This window comes from Adiantum capillus-veneris, chromosome 26, assembly GCF_014529385.1.
Source record: "Adiantum capillus-veneris isolate H3 chromosome 26, ASM1452938v2, whole genome shotgun sequence".
Lineage (NCBI taxonomy): Eukaryota > Viridiplantae > Streptophyta > Polypodiopsida > Polypodiales > Pteridaceae > Adiantum > Adiantum capillus-veneris.
The window spans coordinates 20955798-20980655 of record NC_140956.1 but is presented as its reverse complement, the minus strand read 5'-3'; the positions used below and the strand labels follow the sequence as shown (position 1 = coordinate 20980655).

General features: G+C 41.0%; 1 protein-coding gene and 1 pseudogene across 1 annotated transcript; both read left to right on the top strand.

Annotated features, from left to right (window-relative positions):
* LOC147423098 (uncharacterized) lies at window positions 1-24730 on the top strand (annotated as a pseudogene).
* Window positions 21495-22715, top strand: LOC147423099 (uncharacterized). Its single transcript, XM_086502352.1, has 5 exons — window positions 21495-21552; window positions 21643-21715; window positions 22316-22385; window positions 22487-22559; window positions 22648-22715. Exons 1-5 carry the CDS (start codon window positions 21495-21497, stop codon window positions 22713-22715), a joined length of 342 nt encoding a protein of 113 aa, XP_086358478.1.
* Window positions 24731-24858: the final 128 nt, after the last annotated feature.

The window sequence follows — 24858 nt, the reverse complement described above, 5'->3', positions numbered from 1 at the left end:
ATGTCAGATGCTCCGTCGTTTACTATCTTGCAACGTCCAAATGGTAATGAAGCAGCCAATGAGTCGGCTACCTGGTTTCTCACCGTATCTGATGTAACCGAATCGCCCATTCTGGTGTCTAAGTCAAGGTTGGGTACCAAGGCCAATGGAACCAAACCTTGCAATAGTCCAAAATGCTCCCCTGGACCGGAAGAATAAGAATGGGATCAATGGGAAGAAGGGGTTTTTTGATTCACAGATGGACAAGTCCAACTTTCAGGGCTGCCACATGGGAGTGCCCAGACTCCATGACTCTGTCTCAAGCATGTCGGTAGATCAAGCGGTTGTGAAAGACCCAAAAGGTGAACAAAGCAAACTTAACAACGCTATGATCGGGAGTATGGTCAGGCCTAGGAGGAGCTGTGACGACATTTTGATGCTATCAAAAGGGCTGAATCAAGTGCCAGTGCTTGGAATCCACGCTGAGCAGAGTCTCCGAACTACGCATGCAACTGAGAGTGTCAGCCCCAAGGCGGTGCTCCTAAATCAAGCCTCCAGAATACTGGCTAGGATAAATTTCGAGCACTACCTCCAGCATGGCGGAGGTAATGCCTTGCCAGGACGGCAACTAGCCCACCGTGGCATGTCGCAAAAAGGCTGCAACCAGTCTTGCATGTCGTTGCCAAAAAGCTGCAGCCTGCCCTTGCGCTGGTACAGTACTGCCACACCGTCATTGCAACTGTTTAAAGGAGGCAATTTAATTTTGAGCCTTAAATTTTAGGGATTAGAGAAAATTACCAAAATACCCTCTAAAAGGGAAATGGCATAACCAATCAACCCTAGCGATCGAACCCTAGCCTGTCATTGCCTCTGTCAAGGCGGCGGCCCTCTTCACGCTCCATGCAAAATGTCTTCTCCCACTATCCCACCTCATCACACTCCTAGCGCAAGGCCCCGCAATATCTGGGCCACGGGCGCTCTCCCCCATCACACACTCGTGGGCAATAACTGCCAGATACTGCATGGCGATGGTCTCACAGATTTCGACCCAAGCACATTCGCCCCGCATAACCCCCTAGCCGCAATGCTACTAAATGGAATAGACCACCATAGCCCGCTCGTCGGAAGTGCAGAGAAGCTCGAGGCTGCTAGACTATTGCGCCATGATTTCGGCTTCTTCTCCCAACCAACAGCTCACCCTCAGCATGCAGGTGGATCTTCGGAGGCTCTGCCATTGGCATACCGCTGACATGGAAAGTAAATACTGACAAATCAAGTAGAGGCACCTATTGGGTAGGGGTTGCTGTTGAGTCACCAGTGCAATTTTATGATTCTGTTTGTCTACGCAGGGGGGTCTGTCAGAAACAGAACCCAACTCTGGCAACAACTCTCTACTCTAAATGACCCCACCATCCTCTTAGGGGATTTCAACATGGTTGAGAGTATAGAAGACCGATTTCCCCTCAGGGGTAATGTGATCAATGGAGCAGAAAGACATGAATGGAATCGACTCAAGGATCACCTCGACCTGTGGGATGTCGGCTCTCCTGGGGAATTCACTTGGCAGAATTACTCTAGAGGTACTAATGCTAGAAAAGCAAGGTTAGACAGATGCTACCTAAGCACTGCATTGGCCAGAACCTTTAACACAATCAAGGCCAAACCTAGGATCACTTCTTGCACCTCATATCATTATCCTCTAGTTATAACATTGGATGACAAATGTAAGAAAATAATGAATCACTGGCCACAAGGGGATTCTCCCTCTACCTTGGATCTCCATATTCTTTGGCCCTGAGGAGATGACCCCTAGTGGTTCCCCCCTTCTTAGATCACTGTGGGGAGCTTGGAACAGATATAAAGAGCTTCTAAGAGTAAACTGGGATTCCAAACACAACTACTACCTAAGAACCCACGAATCGTTGTGGTGGGCTATGCCTCCTATCCCCCCCCTCAGCCAGTCTCAGATTAGGACTGCCAAACGCATCCAGAACAAAGGAATCTCAACCTGAAAAAACCTGTGGCACAAGCTCGAGCACAGGTGGCTCTCCCTTACCGAACTCACAAGTCGTTACCCACTGCAACCTTGGGAGATAGCACTTATAGAAAGAATGAAGGCTCTCTTCCCAAAGCAACTACAATGGACCCTCTTGATTAATAGCGACCCCTCCCCCAAGGCTTTCCACTGGGCAAATGGGAGTGCTTTGCCCAACCCCCCTACTCTGAACCCTACCCTGAAAGAACCTCTGCACAACGCTCTTAACAGGAAATGGAAAGTCGCATTTAACTCTAGGCAATGGACTTTCAAATTCCAGGCCTTGTGGAACAAGGGCATCCTTGCAAAGCATTCCGTCATACTCTGGCTAATTTTGCACAAAGCAATCTGGGCAGGCCAGAGAATGAAGAATGCTGGTCTAGGAAACGGAACTTGCTCACGATGCAACAGAGATGAAGAGGACATCCCCACCTTTTCATCAACCGTCCTAAAAGCTTAAAGATTTTGGCCCCTCTTATTGCAGGTCTAGGGTTCACACCCAGTTGGAAGCAACTTCTTCTAGGAGATTCAGTTTCTTTACTGTCGGTTTTTTGGAATAGGATAAGAGGGGAGTTCTTTTGGATCATTTGGTCTGACCGAAATGACAGGTTGTTTAACAGGGCTTACCAGACTAAAAGTCTGAGAGAACTTTTTCATTGCTTTTCCCTGCAGGTTAACCATCTAAAGCTTGATCAATGCAAAGTTTACGAAGCAAGATTCAAAGTGCTTACCGATTGCATGAGCTCTTACAATAGCGCCAACATAAACAAGCAACAAGAGGTTCTCCTTGATGGTTCCTACACACACCTGCAAAGGATGCTTGATGAATGCAGAATGGACGTTGAAAGGCTACGAAGGCTTCACAGCAATGGGATACGTCTGGTCGCCCACATGCAGGATCTTTTAGAAAACCCGACAGCTTAAATACCTTGTATGCAGAATGGTGTGATGCTCCCCAATTTTTTGTAATTACCTCTGAATGTAAATCGCTGCTATCGGATCATACGGAAGTAACATTTTGTAAAGCCCCACAATGTAATTTTGTTCTCTACTTAATATAACGCTCTCACGCCCTTTATGGGAAAAAAAACCCCCCTCTAATTTGTAGAAATTCCCAAAATACCCCTCAAATTCCAAAAATTCCCAAAATACCCCCAAAATTTTGCCATAAACTTCTGCAATGTGCTTCTAATTTTCTAAAATTTCCAAAATACCCCTAGTTGTGAGAGTAAATTTCTCCAAAAATAAAAAAATTTGTAGCTTTTCATAAGATGACTAATTGTCTATAGTACAAGATGCTAAAACTAGAATTTGAGTTGGTTACGTAGGCTTTCGGGATGAATTCTTTCAATATCTTTGAACGTAATTACCTTTTTTGTGAAGTAATTTGTGACAAATTACATGCTAAGCACTCGAAAATGGATCTCATTTGTCAAAAAGGAATAAAGATTAGAAAATGTTGAACAGTCCAACCAAAATATTTTGAGAATTTTTGAAATTTGAGGGGTAATTTGAGAATTTCCACAAATTAGAGGGGTATTTTGGTAATTTGCCCTAAATTTTAATTGAGCCAAATATCGGTAATAATATGCTAGCCATTTATCCTTAGAACTTAGTTACTTTTTTTCAAACTTCACAAGGTCCCCCCCCCCCCCTCCCCCCCCCCCCCCAAAAAAAAAACACACACACGCACACACACACACACACACACACACACACACACACACACACACACACACACACACACTTTGGACAGACACGTCATCACTTTGTGACATACCTCCCTCTTGAAAGCATTGTAATCAATCTCGATTACGCCTGCAAAACAGGAAGAATCCATAAACCGTCTTAGCAGACACTGGCTGTCAGTACCTACGTACTAGGAACACACATCTAGCACATGTACCAATCGACAATCACATCACACGACATCACAGGACATCATAGGGCATCACATGACATTCAATCATTCATTGGGATCTTAGACCGTGATTTATCGACAATGTAGCTAGCAATCGCATCTAGATCCAATTGAGACCTCATCGATGTCCGATTGACTAACCCCTATTGTAACGATGTCTATTCGAGATCAATCAGACCAAAATGTTGCAATGATTTCGTGTATCAGTTCCTGCACTTAACAGAAGTCAAGAACGAATCAGTATCATAGTCAGGAATTCCACCCGACTCTCTCTCCCTCCCTCTCTTTCAAAATTAAGTGAACAAACAAAGAAAGCATTGTAGTGGTTTTAGGCTCAAACTTGAACTGTTTATGGATATTTAGACTAAAAAAACATGAAATTACCGCACTATTGTAAAATTATCCCATCCTCACTTTAACAAGGAATAAGAGGAACATTACTAAGGCTGTACTTATTGGTAGTGAATTTGAAGGCCGCAAGCAATCCAAGCGATGAAGATTAGGCAGGTGCCAGGGTGCTTTGGAAATATATCACTTCCCATTTTTAGGTAAAAATTTGAAGCATTTGTTGGTTTTAACACTAAAACTTGTAAAATTTTTCAAGCCAAGCTTGGAATAGCCAGTATTTCACAAATTTAACATATTAAAAATAGAATTAGTGGGATATGTGAACATTGGGACTCTACTGTCCACACACGTCCCAATTTTCAAATTCCTAATCCTGTTCGTTAATTTTGGAATTTACAAAAAATTACCTCTAATTTGTGAAAATTCTCAAAATACCCCTCAAATTTCTAAAATTCCCAAAAGACCCTTGTATCTATTTTGGTTGGAGTGTTCAAGATTTTCTAATCTTTATTCTCTTTTGACAATTGAGATTCTTTTTTGCTTGCTTAGCATGTAATTTGTCACTAATTACCTCACAAAAAAGTAATTATGTCTGAAGATAATGAAGCAATTCATCTCCAAAGCCATAAATTATATAATCAACTCAAATTCTAGATTTAGCATCTTGATTTTATAGACAATGAGTCTTCTTATGAAAAGCTATAAATTTTTTATTCTTTGGAGAAATTTAATTTCACAACAAGGGGTAGTTTGGGAATTTTGGAAAATTTGAAGTGCATTTTGGGAGAGGTATTTTGATAATTTTCCCTTATGAAACAAGTTGAGGTCTTACTAAAGAAAATAAGGCTCTCACTAAAGAAAATAAGGGCACTAGCTTGAAATCTACTTAACATAATATGGCGGCCACCCTTGCACTTTACACGTGTCGCCTTCTACGAAATGAAGGCTTGAGTCCAAAAAAAGGGAATGAATTTTTTTCAGGCAATTTCCGGGCGGCTCTGGAAGGCTTTGAACGCTCAGGCAATTTCCAGGCGGCTCGGCAAGGCTTTGAACGCTCATTTACTTGCGTCTCCTTGCTCGCTCATGTTTCTTGCTCGTATAGCTCCTTGCTCTCTTATTTCGTGCTCCTAGAGAGAGAGAGAGAGAGAGAGAGAGAGAGAGCCTCAGTCTACAGGTAATGCTCAACACCTGCCCGCCATTGTATTTCCTCCGGCTCTGCTGGCTGCCCGTCATCACCAAGAGACTCGTGCTCTCTGCTGCTCTCTGTCGTGCCCACCTGCTCATGTACCTTCTGCTGCTGCAGTCTTGCGCTGCCCATCATCGCCAAGAGGCTGCTGCTCACTAACGCGCGCACCTGCTGTACCTACGAAAGGTGCTGAGCCATCCGCTGCTGCAGTCTTGCGCTGCCCATCATCGCCAAGAGGCTGCTGCTCGTTGCCGCGCCCACTTGCTATACCTACGGAAGGTGGTGTATCGCCAAGAGGCTGCTGAGCAATGCCTTGCGCTTCCGACAGCTAAACGTCGACAGCTTCTGAATGCCTTGCGCTGCCGCCTGTCTTGAGCAACCTGCCTGTGCCGAGCTAAACACCGCTGCGCCTGCTGCCAGAAACGTGAGTCGCCTGCCGCATGTCCTGTACGCCCCCGCCACCTCACGCTTTTATTATATTAATATTCATATTAATATAATAATTAATGATTAATACTAATACTAATACTTACTATTTTATTATTTTTTGTGGTAGGTGCAGGCACACACAGCTTCGAGGCACACACCAGTTCTAGGTAACTTTGTTGAATTTACTCATTTGTTTATATATTTATTTATTAAAATCCCTTGACCTAAAAAAAAATCATAAAGATACACATGAGAGAGAGAGAGAGAGAGAGAGAGAGAGAATGAAAAAAAAATGGGGGAGAGGGAGAGAGATTAACCTTATGCAATGCAAAAAATTCATAAAGATGCACATAGAAGGAAGAGAGAGAGAGAGAGAGAGAGAGAAGAAGAAGAAGACCAAAGAGCATGAAAAAATGGAGAGAGAGAGAGAGAGAGAGAGAGAGAGAGAGAGAGAGATGACAATGAATCTCTTTGGGGGTCATATGTAGTTTAGATATTTTGTTTATTTAATTTAAGTGTGTGTGTGTGTGTGTGTGTGTGTGTGTGAGAGAGAGAGAGAGAGAGAGAGAGAGAGAGAGAGAGAGAAAAGACCAAATAGTAAATGACAATTGACTTGAATTTAGGTAAATTAGGTAGATGAAATGAAATGAAATGTTCGATTAGCGTCTTTAAAAGGCGAAAATGACCTATGAGACCAAACTGTTACAAAATTGAGAATCTGATACCATGTCTGGGTGCTAAAAGACTAGAACAAATATCGAGAGTATGACTCGAATCTTCTTGTGAACTCTTTGTCGATGCTATGTAGCTTCACTCCTCAATTGTGGGTGTCTGGACCTCCGTAGCTCCTATGAGAGAGAGAGAGAGAGAGAGCCATAAAATACCAAAAAGTAAATGACAATTGACTTGATCTTAGGTAAATTAGCTTAATGCAATGCCCGAGAGAAGAGAGTTTTAACGATGTAGGAAACGTTCCCAAAAGACCCTAAAGATCTAGCATACGAGGAGTTGAAATGAAGACATGTTATTCAAGAGGGGAATGAAATAACCAAACTACAACACTTGGGAGAGAAAGTTTATACTTTTTCTCTTTTTATTAGGGGACACACACTCACCCACCCACACACACACACCCGAGAAGAAGAGAGTTTTAACGATGTAGGAAACTATCCCAAGAGACCCTAAAGATCTAGGAGACGAGGACTTGAACCCAAGACATGTTATTCTAGAGGGAAATGGCATAACCAATCTACCACACTTGGGAGTCCACAATGGTTATACCCATGTGTGGACATAGAGGAAAAAAACCCATAAAGATTATACAATTTTTGTCTTTTCATTAGCGCGCGCGCACACACACGAGAAGTAGAGAGTTTTCACGTTGTAGGACACAAAATTGTCCATAACGCTTCACACACATAGAAATAAAACACACACATGCACAAAGACACATAGAGAGACATAGAGATGAAAATGAACTCAATTGGAGGGTACTTACACACATACACACACACACTACACATACACACACACACAAACACACACAGAGAGAGAGAGAGAGAGAGAGAGAGAGAGAGAGAGAGAGAGAGAGAAAAGAAGAAAAAGACCAAAGAGAATAAAAACAATTGGGGGGGGAGAGAGAGTGATGACAAGGGGTTGAACTTGAGAGCGTTATACCATTTAACTCTTTCCATTAGCGCACACACATACCCTGTTGGGGTATGAAGCCCAATGTGGTCGCCCAGGTAAGTGGGCGGGCCGCCAGGTATGTACACATATTCTTTTGTAAAAACCTAATAAGAACTCAGTATGCTCTACACATTACAGTAGAGCGAGTTCACCATATCGTCGTGCTCTTCTTCTCGCACTCTCTCTTGCGTCAATCTTTCGCTCGTACTCCTTCAACCGGTATAAGAGCTCAGATCGAGGCTCGGGGCAACACTGCAGGAGGCTAGAGTCACCAGCTCAGATTGGAGTGAAATTCGACAGGCGAAGATACGGCCCCAAATCTCGTGGGACAGCCCAAAGGGCTTGGTGTTGTCAGAATTTCATTCTGAGGTCATCTCGGCCACCGTTCGGCTTCGACAAAGGTCTGCGCAGGCCATTTTCGACTACGTGGTCTCGGCGGGTGCAGATCCGATTCTGTAACTTTGGGGTTTTCGGCCTACGACTGCAGGTGCTGAGGATATCGACACTCCCAGAGTGTTGATTTGTGGCTCTCTACACATCGAAGGACGGCTCACAGTTCTTGGAGGCGTGTCACATACGACACGGGCGCATCTACACATAAACTGTAGGCGACATCCACTAGTTCATCAAGTAGCTTGTGTTTGCTGCTTGATATTCCAGATTTCATCCTGACATTGCAGGTACTTCCACATGGGATGTATTGTCAGAGATGATGTATGTCTGTTGAGGGTTTGCTGGCTGTGAGTCACGCAGCAAACAACCGCCGCAGCGGTTACAGCATACAGTGGGAAATTTGTGGATGTATGACTTTGTGGGAAGTCTATGTACTGTCAGATTTACTGCAGCCTTTGTTGAGGGTCGAGTGAGGTTTTATTGAGCTGGGGGATTCTCGAATGTTGAGATCCTTTCGGTGATACAGGTCTTGGAGCGATCCCTCGAGCACCCTTACATAGGCAGCTAGGATGTATTGACTGTGAGTTAGACAGTTGGGATTACATATTTGCTTTACTGCCGTTGAGGCATTGTCGCAGTCTATGCTTATAGGACAGTGACAAGACAGTGAGAGACAGTACACGTGCAGGACAGGTTTACCCGCAGCTTACAGTGTCAGAGAGACAGTGTTCTTTGAGCTATTTTTTGGTCTGTTTTCAGTACACTAGAGCCATTTTACAAAGGAGACTCTGCCAAAATTTTTGCAGAATCTGAAGCTTTCTTGGTTCATTTGACAGGTTGATATTGGTTCAGAGGTCAGTTTACAGGGGAAACTCTGCCGAAATTTTCCCAGAAAAGTAAACTACTGTGAAGCGTAGCTATGGCTGGATCACAGGACACTGCTCTTTACAATATCAAGAAGTTGGATGGAACCAATTTCCCATTGTGGAAGAAGCAGATTTGGCACGTGTTGGTACAAAAGAAGCAGATAAAACCTATAAAGCTCAAGGGGATAAAACCAGAAGATATGGACGAAGATGAATGGAGCGAAATGGATGAATTGGCACTTTCTACCATTATGCTGACTTTGGCAAAAAGCGTTTACTTCAATGTAGCAGACGAGATGTCGGCTTATCAAGCATGGTTAAAGCTAAGTGATCTTTATGAACGAAGGGACACCTATGTCCAATCATCTGAATGAATTCAACACAATCTATAGTCAGTTGTCAGCTCAAGGTGTCAAGTTTGATGAACCTGTTAGAGCTATGTTCCTATTGATCACATTGCCAGAAAGTTGGGACACTTTTTTGCACAGCTTTGAGTAATTCTGCACCTCCAGATGGTTTGAACATAGCAGGTGTAGAAGGAAGTCTGTTTACTGAAGAAACCAATAGAAAGACAATGGACAAAGGCAAAGGAACAGCCTTAGTTGTCAGGGGAAGGACCAAAGAAAAGTACAAAGGTGGAAAGAGGAATCAGACTCGTAGCAAGTCCCGCAGTGCTAAAGGCAAGACTGACATAGAATGCTACCATTGTGGCAAGAAGGGTCACATGAAAAGAGACTGCAGAGAATGGAAAGCAGAAAAAGGAAAAGAGAAAGCTGAAGACCATGGTGAGAAGAACAAGTCCTCAGTGAAGATTCAAGAAATAAATGTGACAAACACTGTTGCAGAGGATGACAGTCTAGTGTCAGGAGACATTTACTTCTTGAAGAATACAATGGACTCAGCTCTTCTTACAGCATCTGATGGAAATGCACTGAGTGACTGGATTATAGACTCAGGGGCATCACTTCATGTGTCTCCAAACAAGGAGTGGTTTACCTCTTATGTGACCACTAAAGATCATGTTCGGCTAGGCAATGGGCAGACATGTGAGATCTTAGGTGTTGGAGATGTTCAATTGAAGTTTCAGAATGGCTCTTCTTTCACGCTGAAGAATGTGAGACATGTTCCCGCAATTACAAAGAGCTTGATCAACACAGGTTTACTTGATGACGCTGGCTACGTCACCACTTTTGGACAGAACATGTGGAAGATATCCAAGGGTTCTATGACAGTAGCACATGGAGTAAAGTCTGGAGGACTTTACATGATTTATGTATCAAATGTCTCTAAAAATGTAATCAATGTAACCGAGCAGCCGAACGTTTCTTTGTGGCATAGCCGGTTAGGACATATGTCCAAGAAGGGAATGGAAATCTTGTCTCGTTCTGGTTATTTGCTTGGCTTTTCATTTAATGATTTTGAATTCTGTGAACATTGTCTGTATGGTAAGCAAACACAGCAGCCACATAAGCATAGAAGCAGTAGAAGAGATACACAGTTGGCACTTGTTCATAGTGATTTGTGTGGACCTATGCCTAACCTATCTCTAGGGGCAGCTTCTTACTTTATGACATTTATAGATGATTACTCGAGGATAGTATGGGTTTACTTTCTCAAGCACAAGGATGAAGCGTTTAGTGTTTTCAAAACATTTGTGACACTTGTGGAGAACCAGAGTGGCAACAAGCTTAAAGGCTTACGCACTGACAATGGTGGAGGGTATGTTTCAAAGGCCTTTCAGGACTTTTGTGAGTCAAAAGGTATAAAACGTGAACTTACTTCTCCTTACAATCCTCCTCAAAATGGTGTTGCTCGGAGGATGAATAGGAACATACAAGAGAAGGTTAGAAGTATGTTGTCTAATGCACAGCTGCCAAATGGGTTTTGGGCTGAAGCTGTATCAACAGCTGTTCATCTTGTAAATAGATCTCCTAGCAAGGTTTTACAGAAGGATTCAGTGCCAGAGATGGTATGGTCAGGCAAAATGCCCTCATACAAGCATCTCAGAGTCTTTGGCTGTGAGGCATATACTCACATTCCAAAGGAATTTAGGAACAAACTTGAGCCAAAGAGTAGAAAGTGCATCTTTCTAGGCTATGGTAATTCTGGTGAGATGGGGTACAGACTTTGGGATCCCGAATCCAGATTGGTTGTCCGCAGCAATGATGTTCACTTTAATGAATCCAAATATCATTCTAAACCAGAGAGGGTTGAGGAGATTAGAAGAGTTGTCTTCCAAGAAGATGGACCTGCACGTGCAAGACAAAATGTCAGGGCTCAAGAGGAGCAAGGACAGGATAGAGTGGAACCACAGGTTGTGGCTGAGCCTGAGCCACCCATTGTGCATAGATCTGGACGTGTCACGCGACCTCCTGATAGGTTTGTTCCATCTATGAACTATGTCATGTTGACTGATTGCAATGAGCCTTCATGTTACAAGGAAGCACTGCAAATGAAGGACTCCGGGAATTGGCAATTGGCCATGCAGTCAGAGATGACAGCTTTGCATAAAAACCAGACTTGGAAGCTAGTTAAATTACCACGGGGCAAAAAGGCTCTACCTTGTAAATGGGTTTATAGGTATAAGATCACTGCTCATGATAGTCAGCCAAAGTACAAAGCAAGGCTTGTTGCCAAGGGCTTTAAGCAAGAACAAGGCATTGACTTTGATGAAATCTTCTCTCCGGTGGTCAAGATGACTACATTGAGATGCTTTCTTGCATTGGTTGCCATATTAGATTTGGTGTTGCACCAAATGGATGTCAAGACAGCGTTCTTGCATGGTGATTTAGATGAGGAAATTTACATGCAGCAGCTAGAAGGGTTTGTTGAGAAAGGCAAGGAAGATTGGGTATGCCAGTTGTTAAAGAGTCTTTATGGCTTAAAACAATCATCGATGGCATGGTACCATAAATTCCACAAGTTTATGCTTTCTCAAGGCTACAAACGTAGTGAGTTCGATCACTGTCTATATACAAAGAAGGCTAAGGATGGTAGTTGGCTGATCCTTATTTTGTATGTGGATGACATGTTGATTGCTGGCAAGCACTTGGAAGAAATTTCAGCTTTGAAGTCAAAGATGGAAAAATCGTTTGACATGAAAGACATGGGTGAGGCAAGTCATATACTTGGTATGCGCATTGAGAGAGACAGATAAAAGAAGTTGATTTGGTTATCTCAAACAGAGTATATTGACAAGGTTTTGCAATGTTTCAATATGGAGAAGGGAAAGGCATTGAGTGTTCCATTGCCACCATATGTGAAACTTAGCAAACAAGATTTTCCTGTGTCTAAGGAAGAACAGGCTGAAATGGATAAGATTCCATATGCGTCTGCAGTGGGTAGTTTGATGTATGCAATGATTTCTACTCGCCCAGACATTGCATTTGCAGTGGGAGTAGTAAGTCGATACATGTCAAACCCAGGCAAGAAACATTGGGAGGCAGTGAAAGGAATATTGAGATACCTAAAAGCTACAAAGAGTATGCGTATATGCTACGGGAGTTAGGAGCTAAGTGTAAAGGGTTTTACAGACTCAGAATATGCAGGTGACTTAGACAACCGAAGGTCTACGTCAGGGTATGTCTTTACATTGGCTGGTGGAGCAGTATCATGGCGTTCTAGATTACAAGATTGTGTTACTCAGTCTACTGCAGAGGCGAAATATGTTGCAGCATCAGAGGCATGCAAAGAATCAATTTGGCTTAATCGACTAGTAACAGATTTGGGAATCAAAGAAGAGATGCCTATGTTATATTGTGATAGTCAAAGTGCTATACAATTGGCTCGCAATCCAGTTTATCACTCAAAGACAAAGCATGTGGATGTGAAGTATCATTTCATCAGGGAAATGCTCGAGGATAAGCAACTTCAGCTTGTCAAAGTTCACACCACAGAAAATCCTGCTGATCTACTTACAAAAGGACTTCCCTCAGAGAGCTTTGCGCATTTTCGCAAGCAGTTAGGTGTAGGGTAGTACATCACTTCTCTATATCTCTTGTAAATTAGCTTGTATAGTAGCTTCTCTCACATTTAAAGTACCACATTGGACTTTAAGTGGGAGGTTGTTGGGGTATAAAGCCCAATGTGGTCGCCCAGGTAAGTGGGCGGGCCGCCAGGTATGTACACATATTCTTTTGTAAAAACCTAATAAGAACTCACTATGCTCTACACATTACAGTAGAGCGAGTTCACCATATCGTCGTGCTCTTCTTCTCGCACTCTCTCTCGCGTCGCACTTCCGCTCGTACTCCTTCACTAAAAGACTAGAACAAAAATACTACTACTACTAGAATCCATCTTCATCTGCACTCTGGATCTCCGTAGCTCCCGTGTTAGAGAGAGAGAGAGAGAGAGAGAGAGAGAGAGAGAGAGAGAGAGATAAACACAAACTTGACAATAAGGCCTCACACACATAGAAGTAAAACACACACACTAACACACGTAGAAAGCTAGAGAGATGAAAATGAACTGAGAACATACTTACAAGAGCATTTCAAGAAACCCAAGAGCTTAAGCTCATGATCTTAAAGCAAGAGCTTGGATTGATTCGTCATTACAAAATTTACTTGAGTTGGGTTCAAAATAGATTTAAGAGAGTATGGCATGAAATATTCTACTAATGTTTCCAAAAGGCCAAAATGATCTATGAGACCAATTTGGTACAAAATTGTGAATGTTTTGACCTAAATCTAGGTAAATTAGGTTATATTAAAGTCTTCAAAAGGCCAAAATCAACTATGGGTCCAAACTGTTACAAAACTGTGAATCTGATACCATGTGTGGGTGCTAAAAGACTAGAACAAAAATACTACTACTACTACTAGAATCCATCCTCATTTGCATTCTAGATATCGAGAGAGTATGGCTCAAATCCTCTGTTGTACTCTCTGCTATGTAGCCCCATAGCTACATAGCCGTCTGTATCTCCATAGCTCCTGTGCTTGATCGAGAGAGAAATAAAATGAAAGGAAATGTTATGTTAATGTCTTCCAAAAGGCCAAAATGACCTATGGGACAGAGGGTTACAATGTGTTGAATCTGATACAAGGTCAGAGTAATAAAATGAAAAGAAAAAATGATAAAATGATAAGACAAAAGTACTATGGGATCCTAAACAAGTAGACGTGAACTAAGCCGAGAGCGCGCGCGCGCGCGCGAGAGAGAGAGAGAGAGAGAGAGAGAGAGAGAGAGAGAGAGAGAGAGAGAGAGAGAGAGAGAGAGAGAGAGAGGAGAAAACACACACAAACACACATAGAGAGACAAAGAGTTGAAAATGAACTGAGTTTGAAGGGTACTTACTCACATTCACGCGTGCATGCTACACAACCACATACAAACAAAGAGAGAGAGAGAGAGAGAGGGAGAGAGAGGGAGACGTAGGGAGAGTTAAATGTGAGTAACAATTCCATCCAAAGATGTAGATTTTAATGTCACAGAGAGGGTTTCCAAAGATCTCGGGCTTGATGTAAATGCCTAGAGCAATTCCAATAGACCTTAGAGATTCTTGCGTAGTCTTGAAAATCAAGGGATGATACTCAAAAGGAAATCCCAAGAGAGCCTTCATCCTGAACCAAGATGGTATCTTTGTCTTCACCCTAATAAGGAATATTTTTTTAGGGTCCTGTCTATGGAAGTATTAAAGGATCTATCTAATGATAGGCCCTCCAAATCTACCTATGCTATTCCAATGATGGTTAACATAACCAGTTTGTCACTCTCATACGAATAGTTTCAAAAGTTTCCAAGGTTATAAGTGCCCTGTTGTAAGAAATTCAAGAGGGAATTTGGAAAATTAACATCAACATCTTCTTCTTAACAATAAGATAAAACACCTGATTGTTCTATACATCATGCCGAGTTTGATAATTGTGGGAGGAGATGATGTCCCAAAGAGGCAAGGACTGATCTATTTTCCGTATGATGCGAAATGAGGGCTTCTCTCCTAATGCATTTACATATGCATTACAGTTCAAAATAATCCATAGTTTGACCACCAAAAGGTGACCACATGGATAGAAGATCACATGAAACCATTATAGATTTCAAAAAGGGTTGGATAGAGAGAATAACACGTGTGATTGAAAGATCTAGTACTGCTTCCGAACCCTATAAATTTTAGATATAGAGTGAAAGTGAGAGATAGATAGATAGAGAGAGAGAGATGGAGAGGGAGAGAGAGCGATGGGAAACATACCTAGAAACAGACTTATTTAAAGAGACATATTGTTTTGTGGATGAAGTCCTAGAGTAACTACACTTACAATGTCTCTTTTTTTTTCTTAGGAACTTTATGGCACCTAGGGTATCTGCTGAATGCTTTGTTCATGGATTGGAAGCGATGGAAATAGTAATGGATCATGTAATGATTCACTACTCTCCGGAAGACAAAGCTGTCTTCTTTCAAAGCATTGTTCGAGGTTTCTTTTCGGGTGTTACTATAGAAGAAGCTTGGAGAACCTACGACCGCACTTCCATGACCAAAGATGGGACACCCTTTCACTAGGTGTTCGTCAGAATCCAGAATGATCCCAGTCAATGGTTTCGCAACCTACGCCTTTTGCAAATTCGAGTAAAGATGGGATATTTAGATGCCCTCTACCTTGATTCTGAGTTAGGTTGTTGTTCTGTATCTGAAGTTTATAGCAAAATTAATGTGCTAAAGAACATTGTAGGACCTGACAAGATAGAGAATCATAAGGAGCCTATTTTCAAGTGTCCCAGTGCTAAACGCTCTTTTCCCATTTTCAAATGTAGATGGGGTTGAGCATGTATTGAGCAAAACTTTTATCTACTGAACAAAAGTGATTCATGAGCATTTTGGTTTGTTTTCCACTTCTCATGCAATGCTTTGTTGTTTTTCACATCTAGATGAAGATGATGTATTTTTTATTCTAAAATAGCAAGCACTTAAAAACTGAATATTCTATGAGGGTTGATTTTTAATTTACAAGCATTCAAACCTTCTCTTTTGTTGTCACATTTCTCTTTGCAACCACTGTAGTTTTTTGTGTATAGTAAAATGGAGATTAGTTGTGCCATTCCATTGGCTATTGCAACCAATGGCTTGATATCTTCTGGGATATCTGTAAGTGCATTAGCGGGTGAAGAGGAGATACTGTCATCTCTTCCTACTATTCGCAATGTGCGTGCAACAAAGAGAGAAGCTCGAAATGTAGGGAGGAATAGTGCACCTGCTAATGAACGGGAGATACTTTCATCTCTTCGTATTCGAAATGTGCGTGCGGCAAAGAGAGCAGCTCAAAATGTCGAGTTGAATTCAAAGAAGCAAAATATAGAAACCTTGCTAGAGATCAAAGCCTCCTGCAATAGGATAGAGACAATGCAGACCAATGTCTCGGATGTGGTTGAAACTTTAAGCTCTGCATTGGAGATTGAAAGTGGGATACTATGGAAATTGCGAGAAGAGACAAAATTGCAGAGATTAGAGAGTGAGGCATACATGAGAGAGAAACTTTCCAAAGTTGAGGATTCTCAACAGTTGATATTGGCATCTATTGAGAATCTTCAAAAAGAGGCTTCGCAGAGTCAACGTGAATCAAAAGGACGAATGCCAGACAATAATCTACGACAAATCGTGCCAGGATTGAGAAGTATCGTCAACAAGCTTGGTGCTTTGACAAAGGTTCAAGGTTCAAGGCTTTCAGATATCCGAGCTACCTCAAATAAATTAAGTAATTTGGCTAGATTAGTTCGACCAAAGCAGCGTCGAGTTTCTCAACGGCCTATTCCTACTAACCCTACTAATGGTAGAAATATGTAATGTTTTGCTGTATCTTCATCAAACTGTTCTTTTTAATTGAGTCAAGCTGTTGTGTCAAATGTATTTAGTTCTACTTATGGTAGAAATATGTAATGTTATGCTGTATCTTCATCAAACTGTACTTTTTAATTGAGTCACTATCAATGTGTCAAATGTATTTAGGTTAGAGGATATAGTTAGATGTCCCACCTTATACTGATTTTTATTATGCATAAGAATGTTCTTTTAGTGACAGATCCAAATTATATCAGGTATATTGTATTTATATGAGATCTATTTGCACCTGATTTCATAGATGGTATTTGGACCACGTATATTTTCACCTTCGTCATGCACGACGTAGTTGACTGTGTGATGATTCGCGAAAGGAGAGGCGCCAAATAGCACGAGAGAGAACAAGGCATTCACTACAAAGTACTATTGGAACTTTATTGGAGTGCAATGAAAGGCAAAGCATGCATGTTGTACATGAAGGAAACTCTGAAGCCATGAATGCTAGGACGACAATGAACTTAGTAGAGAGAAACTATTCTAAGGTATAAAAGCACTGTTTGTCCATCCACTTTGAATATCCAACATCTCTCCTTTTACATCACAAGTCTATGGCACCAATTCTATCCAAAAGTGTGTGTTGCACAATTTAGGAAGCTTAGATTATGTTTGCTCCAAATGTGGAGCAAAGGCCTGGAAGGACGAAGGAAAGACTATCCAAACATTTGTGGGTAAATATTGCTGCTCTGATGGAAAAGTCCAATTACTTCCTTTGAATGAGCCACCAAATGAATTGAAAGATTTGATGAGCTCAACCACAACAAGAAGTAGACAGTTCTTACAAAACATTCGAGGATATAATAATGCATTGGAATTTGTGTCTCTTGGTGCCCATATCGATGAGAGTATTAATTATGGTGGGAGAGGTGTATACACTTTTAAGGTTCACGGCTTTGTCTATCATAGCATTGGTTCTTTAGCGCTAGCCGAAGGACAAAATGAAGTCCCACGCTTTGCACAATTATATTTTGTTGATACCGAACATGAGTTGAGCAACAGATTGCATCATGTTTCAAATTTAGATCGTAGTATTCTAGAGTGTTTACAAGTGATGATGCATAGAGTGAATCCTTATGCAAATGCTCTACGATCTGCTGCTTCTTTTTCTGGAGATGCTATTGTACCCAATATGAGGATGGTTAGCATTGTTGTGATGGTTGGCAATATCTTGCTCCAAGGGGTTTTGAAATTGCTACAATTATGCCAGGACAAGGGGATGATAGAAATATTGGCTATTGCGACATTGTACTGAATTTTTGACACGGGGGTTTGAAAAGAATCTCCAGCATGCATCGAGCTTACATGTCCTTATTATATGTTTTATTATTTCCAAGTGAAGAGGATGGGTGGCATTTTTATTTACATACTACCGATGGAAAAAAATTGAGTCAAAAGCAATATTATGTCTTTCGCTCACAAATAAGAGATGATACTGTGGAGTGTCTTCTTAGAGGAGGTAGGCTATTACAACAGTATGTCGTGGATGCTTATAGTACTCTAGAGGAGTCACGGCTTTTGTGGATGCGAAATAACCGAAAAACACTTCGTGATGAAGTGTACCAAGGATTGGTTGACATGGTTGAGAGACTAGAGATGGCTTGGAGAGGGCTGAAGGTCAAAATGTTGGCCGTAGAATTGTTTTGCCTTCGTCTTTTGTTGGAGGTCCAAGATATATGTGCCAACTATTTCAAGATGCAATGGCAATTGTTCGTAGTAGGGGAAAGCCGGATCTCTTCATCACATTCACATGTAATCCACGATGGAAGGAAATAGATGATGCATTACTACCTGGACAAAGTGCTGTTGATCGTCCTGATCTGACTATACAAGTGTTTTATCAGAAGTTCCAAGATATGATGCATTTACTTATCAAGAAAGCCGTATTTGGGGAGGTGATTGGACATGTTTCAGTGATTGAGTTTCAGATGAGAGGTCTTCCTCATGCACATATATTTTTGATACTTGCATCCGAATATAAACCCACAGATACATTACACTATGACAAGTTGGTTTGTGCAGAGCTCCCTAACAAGAATGTGGTTCCAGAATTATTTGATGTAGTGAGTCGTTGTAATGTTCATGGGCCATGTGGTCCTTTGAACCCATGTTCTCCATGTATGGTTGATGGTAAGTGTAGATTCAAGTTTCCACGAACATTTTCTACGTCTACAAATGTAAACGAAAGTGGATATCCTGTGTATATGAGAAGAGATGATGCAAGGTTTGTTACGTCTAAAAATTACAATTTAGATAATCGTTGGGTTGTTCCTTACAGCCCTCTCTTGTCACTAAGATACCAAGCCCATATTAATGTAGAGATTTGCTCAACTGTCACTGCCGTGAAATACCTTTATAAGTTATTCTACAAGGGACATGATCGAGCCACTGTTGTCCTTCAAGATGATGAAGGAGCTACTGGTGAGATCAAGAGTTATCTCAATGCACGTTATGTTTTTGCATCTAAGGCTATGTTGATAATATTTGGCTTCGACATGCATAGTGAAAGGCTAGCTATTCAATGATTGCAAGTACACCTTCCATTGCAGAATATGGTTACATTTCAAGATGGTGATGATGTATCACATTTGCTAGATAATGAGCAAAATAGAAAAACTACCTTGACAAAATGGTTTGTTGCAAATCAAAATTATCCTGAAGCAAATAGCTTCACATATACTAACTTTCCAAATGGTTGGGTATGGAATAAAAGTCGAAAGGCATGGTCTCCATGACAATAGGGTGTTTCTATTGGAAGAATGTATAATATTGTCCCTACTACTGGTGAGGTTTATTACCTACGAATGCTGCTCAATATTTGCAAGGGATGTAAGTGTTTTGAAGACTTGCGTATGTATGATGGTCACATCTATGATACATACAAGGAGGCATGTATAGCTAGATGATTATTGCAAGATGATGAAGAATGGTCAATTTGCCTCCAAGAGGCATCTTTTTTTCAAAATGGAATGCAGTTGAGACAACTGTTTGCAATCATATTAGTCTTTTGTGAGGCACTTCATCCGGCTGCTCTTTGGGATAGGTTTTGTACTGAATTTTGTGAGGACTATGTTTATGCCCTAAGGATGCGTATTTTAGATGCAAGTGTGCGATTTGATGTGGCAAAAAATCAAGCTTTGCTTCATATAGAATGCTTTTTGCAACAACATGGCAAGAGGCTTTGTGATTATATGTTGCCTGCAATAGACTCAACATTGGTATCCTTAAGTAAAAATGGTGCTATAGCTGAAGAAACAATGTTCAATGTTGATGAACAGTGTAGTATAGCAGATTGTATGGAAACTTATTTAAATGAGGATCAGCGAGATGCGTATTACCAAGTGCTACAAGCTGTTGACACACATTCAGGGAAGGTATTTTTCCTAGATGGTCCTGGTGGCTCAAGAAAAACTTACTTATATAATGCACTTGTTTCACGAGTGCAAGGAAGTTGTAGAGTTGCTGTTGTACGTGCATCCTCGGGTATTGCATCTTTGCTTTTGAGTAATGGAAGAACTGCTCATTCTAGGTTTAAGATACCTTTGGAGCTTCACTCTGAAGAAACTTGCAATATAAAGGTAAATAGTCAACTTGCACAACTTCTAAGGAATGCAGCTTTACTTATATGGGATGAAGCTCCCATGACACATCGCTATGTATTTGAAGATTTGGACAGAACTTTAAGAGATATTATGCGAGATACTTTGTTTTGTGGAAAAGTCATTTTGCTTGGAGGTGACTTTCGACAAATACTACCTGTTGTACCAAAAGGTAGTCGTACAGACATTGTAAATGCTTTGTTGTGTCATTCTCACATATGGAAATACACGAAGATACTGAGGCTTACCAAAAATATGCGTATAGTTGATTGCGGCACAAATTCACTTCAACAAAGTTTTTCCTGTTGGGTGCTTGATATTGGCAATGGGGTTATGGATGATGGAGGAGACTTAGACACAATCAAAATACCTTTACACATGATGCTTCCAGGAAATAGTTTGGCAGATCTCTAAGCTTTATATATGGAGATTTGTGTCATTTGCAAGATCATACAACTTTTTTCAGAGATCGAGCAATACTTGCTCCACGGAATAAAGAGGTGGATTTAATTAATGACTATGCATTGCAAAGAATGCATGGAGATTGCAAAGAGTATCTGAGTGCAGATTCAATTTGTATGTCAGAGGAAAACACACATTTGTACACAATTGAATATCTGAATAGCCTTACTCTTGGTGGTGGTTTTCCACCTCATGCTTTAGTCTTGAAAGAAAATGCTCCTATCATGTTGCTGCGCAATTTGGATCCAAGACGTGGATTATGCAACGGAACTAGATTGATATGCAAGAAATTTCATCATAAGGTAATTGAGGCAGAGATAGTTACATGATCAAATATTGAAGAGAGAGTTTTTCTTCCAAGGATTGACTTTATTATTGGAAGCCATCAGGGGCTTCCATTTCAAATGAAGCGTCGTCAATTTCCAATTAGGCTTGCTTTTGGGATGACTATCACCAAATCACAAGGGAAAACACTTGGAATTTTTGGTCTATATCTTGAGTCATCGATCTTCTCTCATGGATAGTTGTATGTTGCAATGTCACGTGTACGAAGTGCAGCTTCTATGAGGATTGTTGTCAATACTGAAAACACTCAAGGAGAGTGTTACTACACTCCAAACATTGTATTCAAGGAAGTATTACAACTAGCGAGCTCATAAAAATAAGTTCAAATTGACATTGTGGCTCTCACTTAAAGTCAGACACACTTGATGTTAAATTTTATTCATATCTCTCAGATCAAAGTATTTCCAAAGGATGGACCCTCGACGCAGTGCTTCCTATGTAGTGGGTCACATCACTGAATTCATTCGAGGTATTTATCTTCTTTTTTAAATTAGTTTATTAACTTGACCTATTATTTTCTTGAGAAGATTGGCTTGTACATTGACTTAATCTGTTCAAGATCCACCGCAATGGAGGGGAAGAGTTCCTTCTATGTTGTTGGTGATCTTATTTGATCAAACTCATATTATATTGTAAGAATTTTTATATATGGTATATTTGTAGTTTTAAGCTTTTATTGCTCTACATAATTCATGGATGCCTTTGCAGAGATCACTCCCATCGAGGTTTTATCATCGTAGGTGTTTATGAAATGCTATACTTAGGTAGAGATATGTCCATGGAAGTTCTTGGATACTACCATGTTGCCTTTTCTTTGAACCACAAGCATCGTCAAATTCAAGTTAATATTTGGTTTGTGGGTGACGAGAGACCAGTCAATGCACAACAAGTGAGGGTTGCTGGAGACCGCACTACACCATATCGATTGTGGATATTTACTCAAGTTGAAACACCACCCCGTATCTTGAAAAATGTATACAACATAGGTCCTTGGAATTATAGAATCCCTAATGTGGTCTCCCGAAGGCTACACTTTGAATAACTATTTTGTATTGTCTCTTTGTGAAGTTGTGAAATTTCAAAGTCTTTTGAATTGCTTTCGTTCCTCTCTCTCTCTCTCTCTCTCTAAAACAAAAGAAAGAAGGACAGGATTCGCTACGACATGATCGTCAAAGTCTTCTTTATTCTATTTCATATTTTTTTCTCTTAAACTTCCAAATCTGTGCTGTTAGAGCAGATAAAGAATGGCACGACACATCATGGTTTCGTACACCCTCAATGATGTACTTACTTATATTAGAGGTATGTAAATATAAAATCTTATCTTTTTTACTTACTTTTACCATGAATGAGAACTTTTTGGCCTTTATTTTGTATGTTTACACGTGTAACATTTTTTCTAGATCCTCCATTGTGGAGGGGTCCTGCACATGCTGAGGATATTGTTCGTATTGTCGAGGATTTTGAGATCCTTCGGTGTGTATAGCTTGAACTTGAATCCATATGATGTTAAATGTGTTGTTACTTTTTATGTCTGAATGGTTGGTTGTTATTTTCGTTGCAGGCTTCAATATTATTGCAGACATTCTGTCTTGGCATTATATGAAGCACGATATTTTAGAAGTGTCGTAGGTTATTATCACATAGAGTTTGATATAGATGATATGCGAATCACTGTACGAGAGTTAGGTATGCAACACCCTCTCAATTGCAACTTTTCATATGGTCCCTATGGAGTGAATGAATGGATGTTTAGAATCTATTCTTTGGGTGAATCACCTCGACGCCTCGGTCGCAGTGTTCGACGTGTCGGACCTTGGATCTTGAGAGTTCCAAGTAGAGTGTGTCGTAGGATCAACTTCTCTAGATGATCGAACACTTTGATCCATTGTTTATGCATTCTAAGTGCCATATTTTTTTAGTTACCGTTGGCTTAATCAAGTGGGTTTTAATCTACTACATAGGTTAATGTGTGTGTGTGTGTGTGTGTGTGTGAGAGAGAGAGAGAGAGAGAGAGAGAGAGAGAGAGAGAGAGAGAGAGAGATTTGCGAATTGCTAATGTAGGTTAACATGGGTCATGATGTATTGGATATTCTCCCAATAGATATAAGGATGAATATATATTTGAAAGTTAAGGAAGAGTACATTTGTCAAGGATATGGTACATGGTGTTGGTGGCATCATTGGGTGTATTCATATGCTGATGGGTGGTATGGAAATTGTGGACGCTTAAGCATTACACTATGTAAAGTGTCACAAATATTGAGCGAAATAAAATTGATGAGAGTCCTACAAGAACTACATATGGTTGATATTTATTATGTCAATGTTTATGGTTGTGATATTCAGTTGCGAAAGATATATCACAATCACAAATCTTACATTTCGGATGAAGAGTTTAAAATTTTGAAACTAATTGTGAATTTTATCAATGCGGTATATTGGAGTGATCCTCATCCATCCAATTATAGAGTAGAATTTGAGTTGTTCTAAACAAAAAATTTGAGGTTGTTGTAAAGACTTTGACCTAATGAACCTCTTGACACTTTTTGGCATGACAATTAGTAATTAAAGTGTTCGTATTGCGCTTATACTTTTTTAAGTGTTTAAGTGGCCATGTTGATCATCTCTCTCTCTCTCTCTCTCTCTCTCTCTCTCTCTCTCATTTTAAGCTTTGAGTACTAATGTTGTCTTCTTTTCTTGCAGCCAATTAAATGGCCCACGAAATTGTGAATAATTTTCCAAGTGTAATTTTTTTAATTATTGATGCCTTTGAAGAAAATATGTTACCTGCTGAACGTGGATGGCAATGGGCATGGGAAGTGATTGAGAAAAACTACACTGTTTGGGGGTCATATGTAGATGAAGAGTTGGACACAATTTACATCAAGTTGCTTGATCCCTATTTCTTTCCCAACATTAGGCTCATGCTCTTAAAGCAAGAGCTTGGGTTGATTCATCATTACAAGATTTACTTGAGCTGGGTTCAAAAAATCTAGATTTAAGAGAAGTTTGTAGAGCTCCAACGCAATATCTTGATCCTGTTGAAATAGCACGACTTAGAGTGCTATGCACATATGTTCCTGAGCCTTGTTGGAAATAATGTTTTTTTTAAAAAAAATGTCTCTTTAGTCATGTGCTTTTATGTAATCTCTCTCTCTCTCTCTCTCTCTACCCCCCCCCCCCCCCCCCACCAGACTCTACGATACTCTCTCTCTATCTCTCTCTCTCTCTCTCTCTCTCTCTCTCTCTCTCTCTCTCTCTCTCTCTCTCTCTCTCTCTCTCTCTCAGACTCCAAGACTCCAAGCCTAGGCCCGCAGACTCTGTGTGTGTGTGTGTGTGTGTGTGTCGGAATCTTGGCCTTTCGTATGAAGCGCTGGCCTGCAACATCAATCTGTGACTAAGCCCGTGTGGCAGTACAACAAATTACAACATTGCATCCGACGCAGCTTTTGGCGATCAGGCCAGCCACGGTGGCAAGCATACTAAGGTGGCAACGGGCGCCGCGCCCTCCTGCCACACTGGAGGAGCGCTCGAAATTTATCTCGAGCCCCAGAATACATGCAGTGGAGGGTGGCCTGTCAAGGCTAAGGCGGGCATCAATGGACCCTCAAATTGTCGAACATCTGGGGAAGTACAGGAGCTAGGTGTTACAGATTCCAAGCAATCAAGGGAATATGATCACCAGAACTGCTTCTCTGCCGCTCCCTGAAAGGTGGGCTGGGCCTGCATATTGTGCTTCATCAGCACCTAGCTCCCTGCCTCTTCCAAAGTT